Genomic DNA, 26,454 nt, shown 5'->3' on the forward strand with positions numbered 1-26,454 from the left:
TAAGTAATTAGATCAATTTGAACTAGACTACTCAACATAGTTGAGCTAGAGTAGTCTATTCTAGATGCTAATGTGATAGCTGGTATGGCAAATGAACTGAACTGGTTTTGCCTGCCAATGCTGACATGATGGATGCAATGCCAGCTAAGTGGGTAGGATGATGTAGAAATTGACTTGGCATGGATGATGACATGAGAACTAATGTGGTAGCTAACATGTCCCGTATTTTGTTGATGTAGCACTGATTGGATCCTTATGTTAATTGGTTCTAGATTGGAGCCTCCTTATGAATTCATTTAGAATATGCCAATCTGACCTCCTCTCCTTCTTCCTCATAAGGACTTGGGTTCAAGCCCTAACTACGACAATTGTGCCACACCACTCTGTGGAAAGAAGTTGATGGTAGTAGAGGCTTCCCAACGATGGAGGTGATGACCACTCATGGTGCCACAATGAGAGAAAGTCCAAAGGTTGCTGTTCCTCGCAATAGAGATTTTGGGTAGTAAATAAAGACTAAAATAGCAATCTCAATGGGCATGATACTTCGACACAATCGACCTAAGATGATGAAGAATCATCGGGATGAAAGGAGATAGAAATGCAAACCAAGCACAACGATCAACCACAAATCAAGAAAAGACTTGAAAGACGATTATTGTTGGAGGCTGAGACTGGCACCACCGTGGCCATGAGGGAGCTGCAAGGCCCCAATATTGCTCCAGCAAAAGACAAGTGGGCACTTGAGATGGTAGTGATGGTGAGAGTGATGCTCATGCAGACGAGGATGGGGGTCCTAACGTATGCTTTTGATGATGAATCATTTTTGAACCACATGTATGGCTTCTTAAACTTATTTTCTTGAGTCCACACAAGTTAATAGTCTAAGACATTGTTAACAAAGAAGATTTGGTTCAGAAAGCCTAGCAAAATCTTTAAAAATTTTATTTAATGAAACTCCTAGTATTCCAAATGATCCAATAAGAAATACATTGTTAGAATAAACAAAAGCAGTAAAAAGGATTCTAGATGCTTATAGAAATTTATTAATGATTTAGAAAAACAAGAGAAAGAATCTAAGGAAAAATAGATAGATGATCATGATGTCCATTCAACAAAAACCAAATGCATGGTGAGGTACATAGTGATAATGATTATATACCAATTCTATTAGTAGTACTAATATGACTAGTATAGCGATAAAGCAATAGAGGTGGCTTTGATATGCTCATCACAACAATTGGATTTTCACCGGAATAACAATCAAAGAATCTTTCCACGCCCAAAGACAACATAATTACTTGAAAAATGTATCAATGGAACGAACATTTCCCCAGCATTTTTTTCAAGGTGCACCATGCCTGTCATATGAGCAAATTATAAAGATCTTTCCTTGTAAATGGATAGATGATCAGTACATTGTCTACAAGCATGGCTAGAGAAAGCGGCGCACTAAGTATTGTAAACTTTTAGCGTATGCGACAACACTTAAGCACGTTTCTATTGCATGGACCAACACCAAAATTAACCGAATATACAAATGTGCCCTCTGTATTTATAAATTACAACACATTTCATATAGTTCAAACATGCTGCCTAAACATAAAATTAGCTAAATGACAACATGAAGCATACCGCCTACACATGAAATATACAACACGTCTCATATAGATCATACTTCCCTACACATGAAATTAGCTAAATGACCTCCTCTTTTGGTATAAAGCTAAAAAATCTGTTCGAACCCTGATTGCATACGTTGTTGCTGCTGCATGGATTAACACCAAAATTAATAGAATATAGAACCGTATGTTCCATGTTCATAAAATAAAATGCAACTCATTTAATTTAATGTGCTGCCTATACATGAAATCAGCTAGTCTTTTTTAGTTCCCCAGGAGAAAGCTACAAAGCCTGCTTGGAATCCCGAAAGACTGCTAATTTGCCTGGAAGAATCAGCACTCCTCAACAGTCTATCTCATGATTCTTTGAAATCGTAGTGTTTGTCTGTAAGTCTTGGGCTTTGCTTTCATGAAATAAAAAAATGCCAAAAGGAAAAATGGTAATTCATATGGGTCTCCAAAAGCTACAAAACTTGTGCCAACTGAGGTCACTTCTCTAGCAAGATGTGAAGAACTATTAGCTACAAAATAATAGGATGATCTTCAATCACTCCAATTACAACTCCCCTGGGAATAGCAGACATATCCTGATCGTAACATGTCAAGTACCTCTTCATCTAGATCCTCAAGTTCACCAGCATCAAGCAGCTTAGGATATAGAGGGGCAATGCTGTTGACACCAGCTTCAACTATTTTCCACTGACCAATGCTTGCAGCAAAGCTAATAATCTCAACTGAAGATCTTTTGTCTGACTTCAGGCATGAAACCACCACTTTCAAGCTCTGTTCTCCGACATCTTCTAAGCACCAAAATTCTGCAAGTGAAGAAAGCTCTACATATGCCTGCAGCTCATGGAACTGCTGCTCTGCATCCATATTGCTCCATATACAATCAATACTAATACTGGGCAACTCTCCTAAATAAAACCAGCTGACTAATTTAACCAACGCTTCCCAGCCAACAGGAACTTTGATGATCTGTGAATGGCTGCATGCAGACATGAGTTTTCCTAGAGCATAAGAATTTGATAGAAGTACAGCAGAGGAATACATATTTTTCTAATTGAAGGACAGTGAAAATTAAGATGAATTAGAAAAATTATACAAATCCCAAAATGAATCCTAAATAAAGTAGGCTTTTACTTTTTCCCCTGTTTGGTAGAAAAAGACCTGAGCAACAGGCTACGGAACAAGGGGTAGAGTTCACCCTAGGACCCCCAGACAACCCCCAACTCTGATGAAGGCAGGATGCATTTAGTTTTCATAGATCTAGAATTATTCATGCATGGGAATGTGTTTTTGTAGATTTTAAGAGCAAGCGACATAAATATAACTACGTAAGTTTGATATGGCAATTGATTATAGTTACCAGGCAAAAAGATATATTGATAAGAAGTGGCAGATTAAAAAATCATTAAAGTTTGGATATCAGCCATAAAGATACATACTTATAAACAACAAATCACATAGCAGATTGAAAGTCCTGAGCACAAACTCTTTGCAAAGATTGTTATGAATTACAATATAGGGCCACAAAGGATACCTAACCGTGTATGCTCATGTTCTTGGCTTGTGTCGTTTCACATAAAGGAAAAGAAAAGGCATCATCTTACTATCAGTTATTAGAATATCAGAGCATATAGTTTCTTCTTATTCTATCATGTTCTGATCTTTCATCATTCTCGATTCTCATCCTGGTTCATTAGAAGATTGACAAACACCCTCACAGGCATGTATGATATCAGAGCAACAGTGCTGCTAAGCTTTGTGCAATAAGCAACCCTAGTTATGTTTTAGTTATGTTTTATCAATTAAGAAATATGGTTCGTGTAACTAGAAATGAGATCATGAAGCCAATCCAATCAAGTCCAAACCCTAAGAAAACTCGAACAATTTACAAACAATTTACACAAAGCCTTGAGCACACGCTCTATGAGGAACATAATCAAATAACATTCTACAAAAGCATCATTCTATCCTTTCCATAACCATGTTCATACAAGCTGGAGGATGGAAGGTATTATGTGGCTCAGATGTGCCAAAGTGGCATCATGATTGTGACATGAAGTTAACATGCATAAAGGAGATCTAAGAAACTCAAATAATTAATTAGTTAGTTGGGTTGACAACTTCTAGTGATCTGTTGATCACTAGTAGATTCCTGATGCTATAGTGAAATCAGCTGCTACAAGTTTGAAATATATATCATCTTTCCATCCAGAGATGGGAAACAAAGCTTGTCTAATTGCAAGGATGGTAGAAACCAAGATCTACCATGCTATGCGGAACCAGTGGTTCAAGACATACCAAATCAGACTGGTAAGGACCAACATGGTTTCAGCTATTATATTGGTGTGCCCCTCTCATGCTATTAAACCATCCTGGCTTGTTTGCACCCGACTCGATTCCACGCCATTGAATCAGGATGGGTTAGTTTGCACCCGTCCATCCAAGTCACTCTCGAACAAGCCACCCTTGGCTCACGTCGATGGCTCTCCTGAATGGACCCTTGCCTCCCCCCATGCTCATGACCCTCGACACTGCTCGCCCTCCACTCACTGGCAAAAAGGAACGGACCCCACTTCCTCCCTCTCCATCTCTCTCTAGCACATGCATGGGGTCAGATTTAGGCTTTCAAGCCATCTCTCTTTCAAGACCCCCCTAACCGCAACAAGGGCTTTCAAGCCCTCTTTCTCTCTTGGCCTCTCTCTACCCCTCCCTCTCTCTCCTTCCCTCTCCCTCTCCCTCCCTCTCGGACTCTCTCTCTTCCTCTCTCCTTCTCCCTCTCCCCCTCCCTCTCTAGCTCTCCCAGTGTCAACACACCCTGGAATGGCATCATACAAACCCGTACCATGCTGAAAGGATCGCCAACTAGCACCCCCTTCAAAAATGGTTTGGCAAACCTTGGTAGAAACCAAGGTTTGATATCTTAGTACCAGACCCCATGGCGAGACCATCCGATTACTATGTCTATATATGGTACAGTATAGGATGGCAAAGCGTACATAGTGTTAACATGGTACAAGACTACATACCGGTTTAGTACCGATACAATTTAGAACATTCAGTCAATATGGTATTGAACGATACGGCAAACCTTGGTAGAAGCCAATCTTTTTGCTCAGAGAAGATAATAAAGCTTCCGGAAAAGTTTCTTTCTAAAACTACTTCCAATTATACTTCTAACAATACATAAAACTAGACTAGTATAAGAAAATGCCGTACAATTTATTACTCAGTCTTGCAAAGGCCTATAGTTAACTTTTCCGGATTTTGTTGCCCACACAGGGCTTACAATTTAGCCTTCATCAAGAAAAGCCAAAATGTACTATCATTCGAACTGTTTCTAAAATTGTTAGTCCAACTAATAAGTTCGATCTTGATTATTAATCCTTTATTTTCAATATACCAGTCCTTGGGCATAGTTTTAGTAGCAGTCTAGGCTGTCACATTAAGTCCTTATAGGGAACAAATACAAGGAAAATAGGTGCTATGCACAGCTTAATGCAACACTTTGTGTGGGGTTCAATAATTAAGATCAATGCAAAGCAACTGCTGCATGAAGCTGATCTCATAATACCATCTACAAAGTTCACTATATTATATAAGTTGATTGTAGTCCAACAAAGATACCTCTTTTTTTTTCTTTTTTTTCTTTTTTTTGTGGTTGCATGGCAGTTTAAGAAGCTACATAAGAGCTTATATCCAGAATTGGGCTCAACCAAACTAGTTGATGCTTGAGAGCAGCTCCTAATTTTCATGAATGATCGACTACTGTGTTCATCAGTCTATGCACAAAACAAAGTTCGAGCATAATGCATTTCTTGAATATATGGTGAGAATATGGTGTATAATGTCCAGTAGCCTTGCTGAGCAAAGATTTTCAAGATTCAATATTTGGGATAATTGTAGAGTGTGGTACCCTTATCGCTCCAATGCCAGCTAACAATTAGCAAGCATGAAGGATCCCCACTGCAACCAATCTCATATTCATATCATACAGGACCTATTTGGGCCTATGCAAAAGTTGATTGCAATGATCTCAAAAGAAGACAATCCCACTCACTAAGCCTTGCAAAGGAGAGTTATAAAAAGGAGACTCAACATATATACATATATATGTGTCGAATAGAAACATAGCACATGCAAATGCATGAAAATCTTCAAATGCCAAATAACAAAACAGGTAAGATTTTTGATGATTAAGATGCCATATATAATATAACTTATTTAATGGGTTTATAAGAATAATAATAATATCTTCAATTATTTTTTCAAAGAATCAGTAGACCGAATTATTGAATCCATTTTTTGAGACTATTTTATGGAATAAAAACAGATTAAAATTTAAAATTATATTCTTGATACAGTTTTGTCGAGCCCTGCATAACAGGTCTGAATAGATGCCTGAACACCTAATCTAAGAGTATTATCTGTGGAGCAGGGGAAAGTCTTTCAGGAAAAAGCAATCAAGAAAAGTTTGAGGGAGTGAAGGAATTCATGACCCGGTTACCCTATTTTTGAAGGATAACATAAATCACTTATATAATAGGATTTGTTATCCATTCTCTTAAAGCTTGCAGTCATCAGCAGCCTCCCAAGATCTGTCAGATTTTTCTTGAAAACACTCTCTCAACAACTCCCACTCATGGAGATAATTATCCTAGGATAATAAACTTGGGCAAAGAAGCCACCAAAATACAGTCATCTGAACAGCCTGCATATGAAAATTTTGTTTCCTCGACTTCGATAACAAAATTATGTTTACTAATACTAGGGATAATTCAAAGATTTTTTAACAAAAACAACAATACAAAGACAGAAAATGGTTGCACATATTGATTAATGTCGAAATATCTTAAATTTTTAATGGTTATGTTGTTATTGTGACTATAGAATGAAACATGATGAATTTAAAAGAACCTATATTCTGCATTGGAAAATCAAAAAAAAGAGTCATGGATAGAAAGAGGGAGTAGTTGGATAAGTTATCAAATATACAAATTTTTGAGGAAGTGGATCCATGTCAAACCGGTGGCCAAAATAGGAATTCTTCAATGCATTAGAGTATGATAAAAAAAAATTTGAGGTTAACATTAATACTGAAATGTTGCTTAACATTGCCAAGAGGGTACGTTGTAGTGTTCTATGCTTTGACATGTTGAATTAATAAAACTGAAAACTTATCAGTGACAACCTTGGGTTGGGAACAAAAAACAAAAAGAAAGGAGGGAAGAAAATGCTTGCTCATAAACCTTTATGGGAAGAATACCCTTAATATTTTACATTATAACAAGATTTAAAGGAGAATGATGACAATGGTGTTATTGACGAAGTCATTATTTTTAAAACAAAATATTATTTTTTTAAACCTATATAGCGATTCAACGGAACAACCTTATTTTACACTGATGAAATTAGGTTACATGAAGGACCTCAAAGGCATCAAAGGATAAAGGTATGATGACAATCATCCTAGTATAAATTGACACCAGCTCATTGCAGATGTCTATAACATATCACTGACCTCTAGAGCCATGAAAATGGCAGTTTCAATCAAGGTTCGCTGAACCACTACTGGAGGTTGTATTGGCTGGCAACCAATTTGTTACAGATCTATACTGTGCGGTTCCAAAGCATACCAAAAATAGGGTGGAAGGGGAAGGGACAAAAGGAAGAGGAGAGAGAGAGACATAGCAAGAGAGAGGGTGGAAGGGAGGAAGGGTGAGGGCTGAGGGAAACCCTGTGCGAGAGAGAGAGAGAGAGAGATGGGGATGCTTATCAGTGACACTAGGAGAGGAAGGGGAGCAAGTAGCACTGATCAAGCCGAAGGGGGGAAGGGGGGAGGTGTTCTCAAGCACCATTGCAAGCAAGGGCGAGCTTCTCTTAAACACTACCACGAAGTGGAGGCACTCCTCGTTGGACAATCACGAACTGTGAGGGTGGGAGTTTTTAAGTGAACCAGCCCTGTCTCGAATAAATAGGCTGAACCATCTCGGCCTGCGATTGATCCAATTCAGTATGCCCCGAACGGGTTGATTCGGCATGGTTCATCCATCCTTGGTTACAACGTTGTAAAGGCCATTGTTTTAAACCATGAAAATCCCAACAGAAAGATGTTAGGACACTGAATAAAAGGAGCAATCTTCTTTCCTTAATAAGCATCATAGTAGATATATGACTTTAGTATACTTTGCATGAGACAACAAAAATTTCTAATCAGCATTCAAGATTCTTGAAAATCAAAGGGACTCGGGATTCAAGATTCTTGAAAATCAAAGGGACTCGGGAGAGGAGCTGGAGGTTAAAAGATACACCTCTGTTGTTGGCCTATGTTGGTGTCCAAATTTTTCTCAACATTTTGGCCTTATCTTATGATTTATTATTTTAAAGTTGCATCTTTGTAGAAGCATAATGTGTATTAATTTGAATGTTCAAATCATCCTATTAGATGTGCACTTAAGTTTTTCTATTGCTAGTTTATTACATAACTTTATTTAAAAATACATTGAAAATCAACATGTGTGCATGAACAATTGAACAATTAGGGATTTTTTTGCACCTAGTCATCCTCATTGTTCAGACCTCCACAATCGATGTTCTTAGTTGTTCACAACTTCAAATCTTGGAAAACACCAAAAAAAGGATTCAAAGGCTTCCTCATAAAATACAGAGTGATATTGATCTATTCCAAACTGCTTCAATCTTGATTTACCCCAATTTGGTGTAGGATGGATGGATTTTGGTCTGATCAAACTAAAGAGCACTTGCTCGGTAGTGTTGGCAACTAGCAGGTATGGTCGGTATTTCAATCCATGATATACACATATACAAAGGAATATTATGCGCCAAAAAATATCATGATAGCTCCAAAATTAGAAGAAAACTCTGATAATGCCATATCATGAAGAGAACCTTTTGCCTTTTCCATTTACCTTCAACTTAGGTTCCTATTTAAGCATAACTAAAAGAACTCGAGGCTCATCTAGTCCTTGCACACTAAGGTCCAATTGACATTGCTTTTAGAGGGCCAAAAACTGCTTCTTGGAGGCCCAAAACCTCTTTTTTGATGATTTTGAGGTGTTTGGTAAAAATTTTGGATTGACATTTTACTTCCTCCAAAAGCAAAAAAACAAAAAAGGTCTATTAGGAGAAAGCTCCAACTTGGAGCTTTTGCAAAAACTTTACTGAACTACCAAAAGTTTGTTTTTATTTTAACTAAAATTTCATAGAGACGAAACCCACGATAATACAATAACATAATAAGATAACAAAATAACAACATAATAGTATTGTAATATTATAACATAACAATATTATTATTTTATTATAATGATTTATTATGTTATATTACATCACTATATTACATAACACAACAATATTATTGTATGATATTATATTATATAATAACCATATCATGATAAATATTATAATATAAATAATAATAGTATAATATCTTATCAATAATATTATTATAATATAATATTAAAATATGATATTATAAAAAAAATTATTTTAGTATTACTATTTAAATACTAATCATATCAAATAAATAGTTATAAACTAAGAATATTATACAATAATAATTTTTGATAATATAAGCAATATGCAATGCCCTTTGTTATCATTTTCTTACACTAAAAGCACTTTCTTAGTTTGATTACCAAACAAATGTTAATGTTCCACAATGCTATCACAACGTAATCACCGAACAGCAAACAGCTTTTTATTACCAACAACAACACAACCACCCAAAGCTATAAAATAAAATCTCCACTACCTAAAACAAGGGCTAAGACTTTTCAAGGAAAACCCCTCCTAAATAAAAGCAAAGAAAGTTCTCTTCACTCTTTCCTATAATCTCTTCGACTCTCATAAAATTTTAGTGATCATTTATTCATCAACAAACTTCCATATCTCTCTCCCTCTAATCTTATATGCTCAAAATTCGCATGAGATGATCTCTGAGAAACCAACACTGATAAATTTGTTTTGCATCACAAACAACAAGCTTTATCATCCCTTTGTGATCTTTCATCTTCATATCATTTAGCAGGTTACCCTATCTCATTATGACCAAGGTGATGCCTAACTGTTATACATTCATTATTATGTCAAGGAGACCACTTCATAATTCAACACTAAGATAACGTCTTTAATGTACTAACCTGCACTACCATAATCAATGATGCTATAGTTTTAATGCGACCAACCCACTTAGATGTAGCCATGGCCTTCAACTCTAGGGTTTTCTATGATAACACCACTAATCGTCCAATAGACAAACATGAATTGGATGCCCCTAACAATAAGCATTAGCAAGACATTATACAGAAGTTCCATCAGCCAAACTACATAGAGAAGGCAAAGTGCAACCAAGAAGCAAACTAAATTTAGTTGCTTTCAACTCGGCCCACTTGGCCCAAGTTTGGACCATTCCTAAGCAAGGATTTCTACATCACTAGGTTGCTAAACCCAAATTTTTAAACCAGCTTGAAATTCACACTAAGCCCTTGTTGAATAACAATTTCACATGCCCAACCCAAACTTCTACAAATATGCACAAAAAAAAAAAAAAATATGACATATTAATATGTGGCACAAATATAGTTATAACTATGATAATGATCACTTTGCAAAACACTTCCTTTGTCCAAAATCCAATAAGTCCACCTGAATCACCTCTGCGCCCATTTCTCCACCTCTCTCACCTTTAACCCCTTTCCTCATACCTCCTCCATGTTATACCCTCATCTCTCAGCACCTCAATCACCCATATCTCTGTTCCATGTTCCTTTCACCCCTTCCTCTCAATAGCCACTCACGAGACTACAACCATATTGCTCTTTGATCACGTATATTCCATCTCACTCTCTCTCTCTCTCTCTATCTTTGTTGCTCCTAGTGCCAACTGTCACCATACTTACTTGTGCAATGAATCCCATGTCTCTCCTTCCCCTCTAACCTTAGAATTACACTTGAATTGTCAGATTTGTTGTCTCAGGGTTGATCACCTCAGGCAGGGCTATTCCCAAGCTTGGAATGTTCCACTCTTGACTAAGATCGAACAGAAAAATATAGGAATGAAACCAAAATGGGTTGAGCTTGGGTCACCATGTTGGACCTTGACACTATGCCACGGCCTCGGCCAAACTTGGCCCAACCTAATAATTGTCTCGGGCTAGTTCAAACCCTAACAATTAAACCTTAGACATAAGCACACCACAATGGTTTTGATTTTCTTTTTCGTAGGCATCACATAAGATTTATAAATATGCAGGAAAAGAAATCAGTTCTTTCTAATGGTACATTAGTTGATGTAAAGCATTTACATCAGAAGTCATGTATATGTTGATAAGCAAGGTCTGGAAAAACAGTATCAGGAACAATACCAATTCGGTGTAGCAGAATCGGTACAGTATATCAAGACAGGCTCCCAATACATTTTTCACACTCCTAGTCATGGTAGTTCTGCTAAGTACGGATACATTTAGCTCATATACAAAACTGAACCTCGGTACGATATCAGTACCTTACGCTAAGGTATGGTACAGTCAGCACAACAGACCTATTAAGTATAACAAGATAAGTGGTCTTATAAATTAATGTGCTTATTGATAATTTAAATTTTAAACCAAAAATCACTTCTACTCTTTTTTAATTATTTTACTACAACCCTCATGATACAAAATGTGCATACAGTTTCTATAATATAGTAAGACTTTCAAGTTGCTAAAATTATTAATAATAAAAAAAACATAGTAATGGAATTAAAATCACTCATTACTTTTCAATCTATTTTCAATTTTGTATAGGCATGCATATTTATAAAGAGGTAGAAAAATGCCCAATACTGTTAATTTTTCTCTTACCTGTCATGCATCCCTGATTGGAATAATGCGCGTAGATAATCACTACCAGAATACAATACAATTTTGTGTGCATGCTTGTGTGGTGATGAAGATTGGCACAAAGTACAACTCCAGATCATTCCTTCAGCTGCCCTGGCTTCCAAAATGACATCTCTGTGAACAAGATAAATGGTATGTACTTGAGCTAAAATTCACCATAAGTAAACCCTAATTGTGAGAAATATGATTCATTAAATAACAACTTCCCAAGAATACTTTCATGATGCAACTAACAAGCATGACCTACTTAAAAGACCAAATGAAAGATAAAAACTAAAATGCATGGAGATATATAATTTGGTTATTGACAACCAGAATTTCAAAGTCAGCTAACACAATGTAGCTATCTTCCTTCTACATTATGTTTCATTTATTTTCAGTTGCTCTATCATTCCAATAACTATCAATGCATCAGTATAACGAGACTCACGATAACAAATGTCCAGTTGGTTCCAGTGCCCCATTGAAGATGCAACTGGGACTACTTGTGCCCCATTTTGGCAACTTTCGGTGAAGCATGTCTGATAGAGACCTCAAACCACAACACTTGGCAAGAACTTTTAACGGCTTCACAAGGTCATCATCCACATGAATAAATCCTGTATAAACATATTCCAAGATCTTCTTTAAAGCACCACTATCAACACGATCGGACATTCGAACTTCATGTCTTGATCTTCCCTTATCCTTCCTACTCTCTTGCTCTTTGGAAGATCCATCACCCCAGGTTTTCTCCTTCTGAAAAGATTCTTTAGGAGGTAGCAAATATGGGCACCTAGCTGCAAGAATGGCTCCATGGACTGTAAGAGATTGACCATTTGAGAGTAACAATTCCAAATCAGCAAGTACATCCTCGTGAAGTGCTCTCTCCATCTTTCTGCCAATCTTGCTTGGAAAACCATAAAATCCAAAGAAACTCAAAATGTGTGCACTGTACCATTGAGGACCAGATCCAAAGATGTTACTTGAGATATACTGAAGAATATTAATTAAATCTTGAGATTCACAATGTTCACACATTGTGCAAATAACAATCTCACCGGATGTTAACTTATGGTGATTGCACGAGAGATTGGAGAACTCTATCAACTGAGAAAGTGTCTGGAGACTATAGAATAAAAGAATGTCTTCACCTTCCCAGTCTTCCACATGGCTCCAACAGCATGTTTTTCCATCAGAACTACTACGCAGATGAGAAGCAACACTAGACCTACTAACATGTATATCACTATTTAAGCACATCTTAATAATGCCAGACAATATCTTTATACCTTCACTATTGACAATGAGCTTTTGATACAGAGGTAAAGTTGAATAGCATGCCAAACTCATAAGGTTATTAACAGCACGAAGACTTTCAGACAATAATGAGACTTGTCCAGTAGCATTTAGTTGGAGGGAAGCTAGAATGCACTTCAAATAGGCATCACCAAAAGGTCCCACCATATCTGACAGACAGTGCCTTGCTTGTCGTTGAATGTATTTGGACGATGAAAAGACCATCAGTGAAACTGCCCTTAATACAGGTTCCAACTCAGACGTATAGGAAGATGATGAATTGCAACATTTCTGCATCAAATCTGCAGCCACTGAGCTATATGCAAATCATCCAATCAGCATAATGCACATTTTAACAACATATTTGAAACGAAAGAGGCAGAGATAAAATGCCTATTGGCCATGGTATATTCAAAAACACATTGCAGAAGTAAGGCCAAATATTTACCATGCACAAGAAATAAGAAGATTCAGGTAGCACAAGTTTCCTCGAGCTCTAGGAAGAAAATCTTCTTCATAACGTACCACCAAATTTCCGAGTATATCCCACACATAGGGTCTTGCATTTGTAACATAATCATTTACTCGAGCTATTAACTCTTGCGATGAGGGTGCCAAATGAGTTAGATAAATAGTGCTGCAATTGCCAAGAATAATATTAAGAAGGATTACATGGATATCATGATTCCAAAAACATGAATGATGATTCCCAGCCCAACAAGTTAGTAATGCAGAGCGACATGCTTCCATTACTAAGGCCATCTGATCGGTAGGTATCTTCTTCGAATTTGATGACCTCCATTCACCCATTGCATCAATGATTCCTCTGATAACAGGTTCACAATATGAAGTGGTTACCATAGTGCATCCTTTTGCAGAGCCCTGTAATGAGCAAAAAAACAGATCATAATGCTCTGTAGATCCAAAATTGTCTTAAAAAAAAAAACAAAAAAGCATAATATAAATATAGTGTAAGTTAAACCCATACAGTTAGACGTTGAAGAAGTGTTAAAGCCTTCACTCTAACACTGTAATCACGCATCTTTCCCATGCTTTGCACAACCTGAAAAAGTAGCTCTTTCCTTTCAAGAAGCTTCACTGCCCCATTACCACATAGAGCTGACAGACATTTACAACATTAATTTTACTAAAAATGAAAAGCAATAGACTTGACAAAGAGAAATCACCATGGAATAAATATACCTAGCACAGAGAATAGCTCCAGGACAGAAACTACAACTGATGTATCAGGGTTTGCACAATTATCTCCTAGCTTGGCCAACAACCTAGTGTTATTCCATACATGATATCTAGAGAGAGGCCACCTCCACAGAATGGTCTTGAGAAGAGATGTCATCTCTGTGAAATACTCAGGTGATTGAAATCGATCTTCAGAATCTTGAAATGCAAGGATAAGATTGCCAACTGTGCCAGCTTTCTTCAAAACATTCCAAACTTCCTCGTGACTTTTGCCTCTCACTGGCCCTAGGTTTGTCAGGATGTAGTTCAATGCAACTGCAGATGAGATTGCAACGGGTAATCGACATAATGACAACAAGTGTGATAAAGAAATAATAACCTCCAACATAGGATATTGGCAAATGGATTTCCCTAAGCTCTTAACTAACTGCAGGGTCACATCACCAGCCAGGTTCAACATTCTCTCATTTTCTGCTTGTAGAATCCCTTCCAGAGCTACCAGCATATCAAAAATGGAATCCTGGAAAGATAATGACATGCTCTGAGAACTAAATTACAGAAATAATGGGCCCTACCTTACCATACCGACACTCAGTACACCGACTTGGCACTTATTGACATAGTAACACAGGTATGGAGTTCAATACCGAGACGGCAAACCTTGCATACACATTAACAATTTCGTCTGTTTTTGACTTTTTTTCCTATCATAGCACTTTACACATCTTTCAAATGTTGTTAAGAGATCTTTCATACATTAAAACAAAAATTTAAAGCTATAAACATTGTCACAAATTGAAAATAAGTCATACAAGCATTTGCAATATTGTGCATCATGTCATTTAAGCTAAATACAACATCCTTACACTGCATTAACATCACATTAATGACCGTCCTTGATAAAAAGACAGCAATTGTTTATAAATTTTGGATTGGAGAAACAATAGAGACAGAATAGGGGGGAAAACAGAAGGCATGTGTGTTGAATCATAGTTTGTTGATCGGTGTCATATTAGATTAAAATTCTGAAATCTAAGATACAAACATCATCTTTCCTGACTTTTGGACCTGAAAATGCTTGGATATAATAAAACTTACAGCTTTTCTGATTCAAGAAGCTCCCTAGCATTTAAAGCCACCATTTTGACCCAATTCCAAAAATCTCGAATTTGTTCTTGAGTTAGACTGTTGACCTTCTAATTTTGCTAGGAATTTGAATTTCAGAATATATCTATTGAATTTTAAACAATATTCATGTAAGTAAGAATTGTTTACGAGTTACAAGTGTTGGTGCAAGAGCAGATTCACTGTGGGAAGAGCAGGTCTCTTAATCCTTTTTTCCCCTTATAAGGAAGCAAGTGTGGGGACAAGTTTCTAGGGAGATTCCAGAGTGGGTGAAGCATGCTAAGCAGAAGATTCCTGCTACTAATGTTTACTTTCACCTTTCAATTGCCTGCCTGTTGAGTTAATAGTTATAGGCTGCCCACAGAAATAAAAACCTCCAGCTTCCTCTCCAATGCAACGAAATGGTGACCAAAAAAGTGATCAGAACCTTTTGGCTTTGCACCAATCAGCAAACTGAACCATATCAAAGTAGTATTGTTTGACATAAGGCAGTATAGTACTGGATACCTTGCACTCTGCAGGGTATCCCAGCGATATGCCTTGTGCTGGGCCAAACTCCAATAATCACATGCCTTCATGGATATAAAATTGCTTTTTGACATTCCCTAGTCAATGTAAAGATACTAGCGAGCAGCAAAGGATTCTGTGTTATAGTATTATAAAATTGTATATCTATCACATAACATGCAAAAATGATGACCATCCATCTTGCAGTGTCCCATTAGCACTAGAAGAGACGTTTCCAAATATCTAAACAAAACAGTCACAAATAGTCAAAAGAGAAGAGGAAGAAAAATCTTCATTGTGATGCAGCTAGAAACATATTTTAACTATTGAAGACTCAAAACTTATAATAATGAAGCACATAATCATTCAAAATGATTTATTTCTACTTTAACAAATACAAAAGGCAATCAAGATATTCTCAAGATTATTACAAATTTAGAATTACTCATGAATATATGTCGGGCAAATAATTACACAATTTATTACAAACTACTTGTACTTTCAAGTGAAATCAGGAAGCCAATACTTTTGTCTTGATGCTTTCATCCAACATGCACCTTTGTTCTGGCAAACTGGTTCTAAGCCACTTAGTCTCTAGGCTCACAAGCATGTGAATCCAATCTAGATTAGCTGGTTTAACCCAACATAGTAGAGATATCTCTTTCCTTTAATAATACTCATTTCTTCTTTCTCACTAAGGATATAAAAGGCACCTTCTCTTTTTCCCTCATCTCTACAGCCCCACCACCTCAAGCCTCACACTGGCGGTGAAAATAGACCAGGTAATACCCGGCCAAATTTGTTTCCATACCCAAAACTATATGGATATGGAAATAAATTTCAGCATCTGAGATTAATACCATATATGTATCCATATCCATTAAAAAAACAAAGGATAAAAATATTGATAGACAACTATCGGATGCATGGTTCTATTTCCAATCCTATTTAGGCTTATATAGCTCGCATGAACCTGAAAAGCAAAGAAGCACTAAGATTAGAATCATCTTAACTTGATTTACCTTCTATACAGAGATACCTTTGGTTTGGTGGTTCTAGAGTTTAACTATCCGATTTATATCCATATTGTCAATATCTAATTTGTTTTTGTATTCATTTAATATAAAATATGGATATGATATTTTAGCATCCAATAAATATCCATATCCATACTCATCAACCAAGAATTGATACAAATATAGATCATTGATATCCAATCGATATCTGATCCATTTTCAGCCCTATTTTGAACTGAACATTGGATGAGATGGCTGATTGTTCAGGATCCTCTTGTCCTTGTGCCAATGAAAACATCCATGGATGACATAAATGATCTTTTGCTCTCCCATTCCATCTTGTCTCAAATGCGTTTTCCTTTCTTTCTTCTTCAGTTTCTGATAACCTGTGCCTGCAGGATGCTTCGCTCCTCTGGTCATTTCTTGCTGTCTTGCTTGGATATGTATCAGTTTTATCTTTCCCTTTTCCTATCTCATTTCTCCAGATCATGTCTAGTTGCCCTGCTTTCATCATCACCATTTTAATCCATATTTTCTTGTCCATATTGTCCTTGTTCTGTGATTTTAGGCTTCTATATCCATTTCAACCAAAAGAGAGAGGGATTTTCACCCCGCCCTTACATCTTCTCTTAGGTGTGTTTCCTTCTTTTCTCCTCCCCTTTTTTTTTTTTTTTTTTTTTTGCAAAGAGAAAATTTCAGAGATTTCTCAAACTCCTGCTTGCATTGATATGTTCAAAGTTTGCATCAGTTATTGAGTAATTGTCGATCAACTCGTCTATTTCTTTTCACAAGAATCAATTGATTTGTCATTAAACTTAGCTTTTATATGTGCATAGTTCAAATAGTTTTTGATGATTTAAACTAGACATCAATTTTAACTTATATAAACAATTATACATATAATAAAAGATTCTACAAAATGATAAAATTTGGTAATGCTTAAAATCATGACTACTAATTTTATGCAATTGGTGAAATGCTAAACAGGGTAATGTTGCAAGAACTTCAGGCAGATTCATCCCTATTTGGGCTTTTCTCAGCATGGCTATGGCTCAAAAATCTTATTATGCAGATACAAGATTAGATTTTTTTATCTTTTCTAAACTAATAACACTATAGAACCAGCCTATCTTTCCAGGATTGGTGCATTGACCTAAAAAAATACTGTGCATCTGACATTTTATAAACTTTCTCTGAACCTTTAATGCTTTGGCTGCTTTGGTTAAATACAATTGGGTTAAATAAAGAATGAACTTTATGAAATAGATGCATGACCAGTTTATAATTTATTCGATAAAAAAGAAACATATGAAGAGAAAAGCTTTAAACAGAACTCCTAAAAAGAAATCATATTTCAAGGATTCAATACCATATGTTTCTTGCAATTCCCATTACTTTGTTTCCCATAATTGATTAGGGTGATTCGGCATGCAACCTTATTCTCATTTTTTTGTTTTATGCAATAGTGCAAAAGCAGCAATAATGAGATATTAGTGGAGATTCAGATTTACTGTTTGAATTGGCTTCTGTACTGCAAGAGGCAGTAAGGGTTTTAAGGGATCCAATCTTCTCTTTAGATGAGATAAACAGAAAAATAGCATCACCATTTTCACCGGACAGCACAGGTCAGCATTTATTGATGTCAAATGATGGCATCAGCAAACAAGCTAGAGATGCAAATTGGCATGTTTCAAGGCGCAACTTTATTGGTTTATCAGCAGTTGAGCAGAAGTAAATGCTAGTCAGTCATCAAGTTGCTAAGCAGAAGCAGGTTTGCCGTGCTTCTTGGGCTAGTCTTGATGAGGCTTCAAACCTGGTAAGTTATTGAGTTGTCTCAGATTTGTGCTCTCACCACTCTAAGCTATTCAGAAACAATAATTTTGCTTTTCTTTTGGTTAGTTATAAGTTACATGCAACTATTTTGATCTCCAAAATAGCATAAAATAGCAAAATGCAAATTGTGATGGGTTGACCTTGGAGAAAAGGAGCACTTGGTCTACTAGACATACACCAGATGAAAATAAGGCTTTTACTCTATCCCTATCAACCATTGGCAATATCGTCCTTACGCCGAAAAGCCTTCTTTCTTTCTTTTGGTTGAGATGGGTAACCACTCTACTGTGGATATACCCCCAGAGAATAGAGCCCAAATGATTGGCCGCACCAGTAGCTACCCAAACAGCTGCAGCACTGCATTCTACGCAGCCAAAAAGCAAGTTCAATCGCATACCAAACATGCAAATACTCAATCATCGGTGGTATTCGCAGTTTCATGCCTCATGGGTTAAATCTCCTATCAGATTAATTTGGTTTTTCTTAACATTTCAATAGGAAAAAAACAAACTACAGGTATCCAATAACCAGTATCACAAAATAGGAATTCACAAATTTATGGAAAAAATAACGTGCTGTTGCTGCTTCCTTTTTTTTTTTTTTTTTTTGGGTCGCGCTTCTACTGTACTTGAGTTTTATCATCACTTATATGGGGATATATCATTTATTTTAATTTTCTTAATGCTTCTGGAATCTATTTTAATCCATTTACAAACTTCTATTACAATGTATCAGAACATTTCCTATTTATGATTTCTTACCATGTGCTGAAAGATTGTTGAGCCAGTCCCAAAGAACAACTAACAGATATGAATGTGCCAATGAAGATAGTATGAGTTTTATGGAGGCATGGTCAGACATCAATTTTTTATTCCAGTTGATGTTATTCTACATATGAGGATAAAAAATGACATGATATTCATATGCATGTTATTAAGAGTTTCACACTCTCCCCTTTACAATACCATGTTTATGTTTTACATGACAGTGCTCCGAAATTTCTTTGATCCAGATCTTTCCTATCATTGCAATATAGTAATGGGTCATTACATAAATGACATTACACCAAACGAAGTCATGGGCTCAACATTCATGCCTCTGTAAAGCTAGGTGTCTATTTACAATTTATCTCTCAGCAGATGCCATCTGCAGAGCATTTCATCGTAACCACTCATGTTAGACCACACTTTAAACCAATCAACACATATTATGCACCTGTTTGGATAATCTTGTAAAATCCCACTAGATTCATCAGATTCCATACACCCAATTGAAGATAGAGAGGGTGGGATGAAGGATGAGGTGAAGGGTGGGAGGAAGAAGGAGAGGGAGAGGGCAGGAGGTTGGTGGGGGGAGAGGCCCGAACACCGCAAAGAAAAAAGAATAAACACTTGTGGAGGTCTCATTTTTTTCCCTCCACCGGAACGGGCTTCAAGATGTCCTGTTTAAGTGGGTTGGTTCATGCCCTTTATACTTTTATATTGGAAATCCTGTTCCCAATCCCACAAATCCAGCAGGATTATCCAAACAGGACCTAATAGCATAAAATTTTCATGCATGGAAGAAAAATTACATGCTTGAACTTATAATTAATACTCTGTCTTCTTTACCACAATTACAGATGAATGTATCAGGTCATCAAATTCTTTCATACTTTGGAGGATCTTAGAATCAACAAACCTTCTAGTTAAGCTTCAGCTATCGAGTATCGACAGCCTTGTATGGACCATAATGCAGAGTACCATAATTCACCCTTAGCACTGACCACTGGACCAGTCCTTCCTGAAGAATTCCCTCTCCATAACAAAGCTTAGTTTTTGTTTGCTCCCAGGATCAATCAGTCTAGGCAGTCAATCCAGTCCAGCCCACCAGTTAAGTTAGCGGTGGATGGAATCTTCCAGTAATGAATGAAAAGCAGAATGTTTCTTTTCTTTCTTTCTTAATCTTTTTGGAGGGATCGAAAAATTTTTATTTTGTATATTTTTTTTTCTATTGGAAATTCTATACTGTGCCGGCTCAAGCAACAACATAGAGAGCAAAGACAACATATATTTCTAGGAACATGCTTTATAAGTGTATCTTTAAGCAAGAAGCATGAAAAATTGATTTAATCACAAAGAGTCATAAAGGAAGGCAAAATCCATATGCTCATGCATGGAATATGGAGTGTAAACAATAGTGATACCCCAAGGTGAATATGATAGCAATGTCCTTATGCTCAATTAAGAATAGATGAATGCAATCCAGTGTAACTACTATGATTCCAGCAAAAGAATATCTCTAATATTATCTGTACTATTACAACATCAATTTCTTGACATGGGAAAAGTCATGTCCAGGTTAGGATTTCTAGAGATGCAGTTTCTCCTTTTGGGAGGATTTTTCCTTTGGCAGCCTTCAAAAGGATAAACTTTGCATCTTTACCTCCATGATTTTCCTTTTCATTTTTGTCATACTACCTTAGTTTGTCTAGGTTAAAAGTTAACTTGTTCATCAACAACATTATCCTCAGTTTATATTAATTCTTTATGTTTCAAGGTAAATATATGAATTTGGGTGTTCAATTTCATATAGAAGAGCATATCTGTAAAAATCATTGAAAGGATAAAATGATAATAAAGCAGTCATTGGAGGATGTCATCTAATAGCGGAGGTGTACATAGAACTATAAGATTTTGGAAGGACAACCATGCAAGTTTCAGACTTTTGGTAAGTGCTTTTAGTACTTATCACTTTTTGAGGCGAACACAGCAAAGCACTTTTTGACAGGCATGTATGCAAAATCACTTTTCTCCCTCAACAAACAACAGTTTAGCTTCTGCTTCCTCATTGCTCATAAAGGCTCAACCTCTCTCTCTCTCTCTCTCTTATAGACTCTACCATCTAATACTGCCTATTTAAAGGAGGGGGTCAAAAGAAAAGTGTTCTTTTGAAGGGCATAATGTCACTTTAGCCTCTGCTTCTTCTATCTTTTTTAGGGCACATCTCTTCTATCTACAGCTATTTAAGAGGGGAAGGAGGAGAAAAGGAAGGGAAGGGCACCAGCCAAAAGAGGAACTGCATCCATCAAGTTAAACAAACTATAGAATTATATTTAAATCAGGTTGTGGGTCACAGCTGTACAGGCTTCCTTGCGTGTGCATTGCGCATATACGATGCTACTCTGGATATGTCAACCTTAAATAAAAAGTATAGAAGTGCAAACAATCAAAGTTTAAGAACATTTGCTGACCAGCACTTGAAAATGACTCCCATAGTGAGATGATGAAAATCATGATTGAGGCACTTTGCTAGAATACATATTTCAGTTCAAGAGACCAGGAGCAACCTAGTTAGATTCCCCTATAATTAGAAAAATCTAAGCATTTGCACATTAGATTCCCCTGCATGTATGTACGTATGCATTCTATCTTCATGTAAACAACAATCCAATACCACAAGCTGGAAACAGAGGTGCATTTGCACAATTGGATGACAGTAGCTAAAAAAACATTCTTCTTCTTCCCTAGCAGAAATTTACTTTCATAAAAAGACAGGAATACCTTTATAAGAGGATGCTGTAGTAGAGAGAAAGACAAACAATTGATAAATGCAGCCATCGTTTTAAGAGCATGCGCCTGTATTTCAGCATCCATGCACTGCCATTTCCTCATTTTGTTACCACAAAATCTGCCACATGAAAAAAAAAATATGTATATATACATATATGTTCTAAAGTTCCACAAAAAAGATCCTAAAAAAAAAAAAAAAAAAAAATCAGAAACTGCATTATAAATCCATAAGAAATCATCTTAACGCTGGGATCCAAATAAGAAAATTTGAAATAAGGTCGGAGTGGCATCACATTGATCCAATGGTTTATCACAAGATGTCATGTAGAAAGATGTTAAAAGCTTCATTCTTCAATTTTACTTTTGAAGGGCTTCAACTCACTGCTGGAACCAGAGTGATGAATGGCAATTGGCCTCTGTAAATTTATCGATTGCCTTAAGTTCTCACCAGAGTCAACATTTACCACTGACAATCTGCAATTTTTCTTGGGAATTGGGATTACCTCTTCTTATATCTTTACCCATTGGGGCATGTTCCTTAAGTTGGGTTTTCAATGACCCCATGAACCAACCTCGGTGTCACACCATCCACAGTTAGTTTTCCTTTACCTGACCCTATCTGACCCTCAGTTCACTATCTCATGCCATCTCAACTACAACTAATGCAGCCCAAGCTTGAGCCATATCTATATAATCTGTTCATCCTTTCTATCAAAATACAAGTCATGAAAGGCGCTAAATCCTACTGATATACAAAACTAAGATCTGGAAACATAAGAGTTGTCAAATCCTCTATTTTTCTTCCCATCTACCCATATGCATCCCTCTTTCAGAGCTTGTATCGGTCTCTCTCTCTCTCTCTCACGCACACACAAAAAAAAAAGGATCCAAGTATCCAACAATTCTTTAGTATTCAATCACTAAACTTCTTCAAGTCTGAATCAGACATTGTCTCCATGCTTTCTGGCTTATCAAAGGACAACACCCAGACTCAGCTCCAAGACATCTAAAAATTAATATTTCAAAATCGAGCTACATATGAGCATTGGAATTTCAAAACCCAACTAGAATTTTGACATAGAGTATTACAATAATAGATAAACAAACTACAAGTTTCAAGGTGACATGTATAGAAAGAAGGCCCTTCATTGCAAGAAATAGCAATGCACAACTACATATAAAACACTTCATCAACCAGCTGATAAAATAAATATCAACCAGCTATTAAAGTAATCCAACAAAGGCATATAGGGCTGTAGCCTAATGGTTGCACAATGTGTTACATGCACTTGAACATGAGAATCAGGTGCAGGTGCATGTCAGTGTGTTTAGGCTTTTTATTCTCTAAATTCCTCTTGGAGACTCATAACCAGCTACCATTACCATGTCTAAGTAATGCTGCAGGTACTCCGGGTAAGTTGAAGGAGAAAATTACCAAAGGTTGGACCTCTCTTCTATTGGAAATTGTTTGTAAGTGTTTGATATGGGGTAGTTGTTCTGTCATTTCTTAAATGACTGATGGCATTCCCACCATTATTTTCAATAGTAATCATGATAACAATAATAATAGTATTAACAACTATAATAACAACAACAATAACAACAAGCCAATCAAGTTTTGTACAACTCGTTTTGAAATGCCCATGCAGATTGCAAATTATGAAACAAGTAAGAGGAAAAGACAATAGAAAGAGCATAGTACCATTTAGAGAAGTGGTCAGATTTTCATTAGCAAACTAGGGTACAAAATGAGAAAGTTCCTTAGAGATTTTCAGGTTAACCCCCCAAGAAGTGAAGGATTTGATGGTAATTCATTAACTAGTACAGTGGAGCTCTGTCTTAGGGGGGGACCTTGTTTCAGTTCCTGCTCAATATAGCAAATGCATAGAGGTCCTTCCCAATATAGCAAACGAATAGAGGAAATACCAAGTTTAGGAGTGTTAATTAATAAGGATAGAGATTGTATTACTTGGTGAACGAAATTTCATAAATATATAGCGATGTGCTAACTAGTGCAGTTTGAGATCAGACTTCTTCTTTTAAAAGTATAAGACACTAAGAGATGATGGCCGTAATTATTACAGGAAAAAGCCATGGTTTATGTTGTTTCTTATTGAAACTTGTAGCTAGTTACTTCTTCCTTGTTACTTTGGATTTAGTTATAATTTTTGCAATTTTTTGTATTTTTTGCACAGTCAATGTTGTCATCTTGTCTTAATGGAATTTGATGCCATGGTTGTCTTAGGAGACCACTTTGAGCCGTAAGCTATATTTCAAAGTAAGCCCAGAAGAGAAACTTAAGAAACTATCCCAAACAATCTGTAGACATGATTTGACGTATCACTCAGAACAAAGTTAAAACTGAAACTGGCCCAGAATTGATCTAAAACTGGGGAAATTTCAAAGTTCTGGACAAAACTAATTTAGCATGCCAAATGTAATGCGTATATTGGTTGATAGATTTTATTGTTTAAATTTCTTGATTCTTTAATTATTTGGAAGCATTTTATTCAGACTAAACTTAAACAGGTTTTGAGAACATTTAGAATCACTGTTACATTAATTTCTGAAGATATCAAGGATAAATAATTTATTTTGATATGGGTTTGCCTATGCTAGAACTTAAAATTTATATATATATTTTTGAGATAAAGATGGGAAAATATTTCATAAATAAACATTTTTGTTTCATGAACATCTTAATTACCATATATTGAATTCCCAATGATATGGTACACTCTAAACATCTCTTTTTGAGGAAACAACCAAAGTATTGCATCGGAAGGTCCTATATAGTCTAACATATATTGAAAAGATATCAAATATGTTAATCTTGACAAACATTCTTTTTCTTCATTATATCAGTTTTTCTTGATTTTAGTTGTACTTCTGAATCGGTTTATTTTGTGCAACTGAATAGCCAAAACTAGAGAGAAACCACCAAAATTGCATGCTTGCCAAAACCAAAACCTAATTGTTCTAGCCTAAGCCTTTTTTCAAGCTGAGTTTCAAGCCTTAGTCTTGATGATAAAAATTGAGGCGGCATCCATTCGAACAACATGATCTAACCAAGTTCATTGAGGCTTCAGCATCTATGTGAGTTATATAAAAGCTACAAGAAAGGTCCAAGAAATTTATGTGGGCATAAGATTACATAAACTAAAAATAAACAAGGAAAGATGCAACATTATTTCCTATGCAAGCAACCTGTTAAACTTTTGAAGCACAAGGCATGGAATAAGGTCTAAATATTACATAATACAGATATACTGACAAAACAAATCTTGAAAAATAGAATATATTGTGTCTAAGACACACTGTGTCTACAAGTAAATATATATTATTTTTTTCATATACTAATAAAGCACAGCAAGTTTTCAATTTTCATTACAACATAATCCATACTCCATACAATAATATCAAATCCACAAACTCTACCATTTACTTGTTATTCAAATCCATAAATCAAAACGCATGCTCCATAAAGTAACAGCAACATCATAACTCTAAAATTAACGATCCATCATCAAAAGGTCAAGCCCTCTCCCCTCATCTTCAAAGGTATCCATGAAGTATTTCAGAAGTACACAGAACACATCCGAAGTCATTTTTAATTTCAACAATACGATAACCAAAGGTTTGCAACATAGCCTAGCCATATTCAGCGAGTATCTAAATCTGGTGCGCATGAAATTTAAAGTACCTGTAGTTCTTAGGTTTGAATCAATTATACGTATTAGATTTTTTTCGATCTTATAGAAGGATGGTGAAAGAAATATTCTGACATGCAATCAACGTACCAGATGATAAGATACCCCAATCTCATATCAGCAAGTTATCGATAGAAAAGATTATTTTCTTCATCTGAAATTTCTGACAACAAGATATCAAAAACGGATTTATGAGGACATTACTAAGCTAAGCAATCTAACAATCTCAAGAAAAAACTATAATTTTAATCCGCAATAAAAGGGGTTATTCTAAACCCAAAATCCACAGGATTGAATCACTCGAGTGCAAAATTATCCAGATTTAGAAGAACAAGACAAATATATTGTATGTCTGAAGTGAGGGTTTATATGGGACGAATTCCGAATAAAAGGGAAACAAAAGTTCAGCAAAAAAAGTGAAAGAAAAAGGAGACAAGCGCAAACTTGATTCCGAGTGAGAGAGCCTCGTGAAGGCGCCGTTGAAGGATGAGTATGTAATCGCTAAGCTCGCATTTCCTTCCCTTCCCGGCCTTCGAGGAGGAACCCATTTGCCTCAACAGACGCCCAGAGAGAGAGAGAGAGAGGGGCCGACTTAGGACATCCTGTATGACGCCCGCCAATTGGGCCCGCCAGTGAGGCGGTGCCCCTCCCCTGCCAATTAGACGGCAGCTCCAACTCCTTTATTTTTTCCTCTTTTTTTTTTC

The 26,454-nt window shown here is 36.3% G+C and overlaps 1 protein-coding gene across 6 annotated transcripts; it reads right to left on the reverse strand.

The window, feature by feature from the left end:
* Positions 1-1,521: 1,521 nt before the first annotated feature.
* LOC105059827 (BTB/POZ domain-containing protein At1g04390) lies at positions 1,522-26,454 on the reverse strand. Of its 6 annotated transcripts, XM_019855660.3 has the most exons (9): positions 26,195-26,445; positions 25,841-25,913; positions 22,032-22,158; positions 14,012-14,528; positions 13,797-13,927; positions 13,257-13,690; positions 11,961-13,124; positions 11,492-11,644; positions 1,522-2,607 (listed from the first exon to the last, which is right to left on the reverse strand). In XM_019855660.3, exons 3-9 carry the CDS (start codon positions 22,140-22,142, stop codon positions 2,163-2,165), a joined length of 2,955 nt encoding a protein of 984 aa, XP_019711219.1. In that variant the 5' UTR covers positions 22,143-22,158; positions 25,841-25,913; positions 26,195-26,445; the 3' UTR covers positions 1,522-2,162. The 6 variants fall into 6 exon arrangements, with proteins under 6 accessions (XP_019711219.1, XP_010941581.1, XP_073100270.1 ...); XM_010943279.4 differs by lacking the exon at positions 25,841-25,913 and having other exon boundaries at positions 26,195-26,451; XM_073244168.1 differs by lacking the exon at positions 25,841-25,913 and having other exon boundaries at positions 2,347-2,597; positions 26,195-26,454.

This window comes from Elaeis guineensis, chromosome 10 (genome assembly GCF_000442705.2).
Source record: "Elaeis guineensis isolate ETL-2024a chromosome 10, EG11, whole genome shotgun sequence".
Lineage (NCBI taxonomy): Eukaryota > Viridiplantae > Streptophyta > Magnoliopsida > Arecales > Arecaceae > Elaeis > Elaeis guineensis.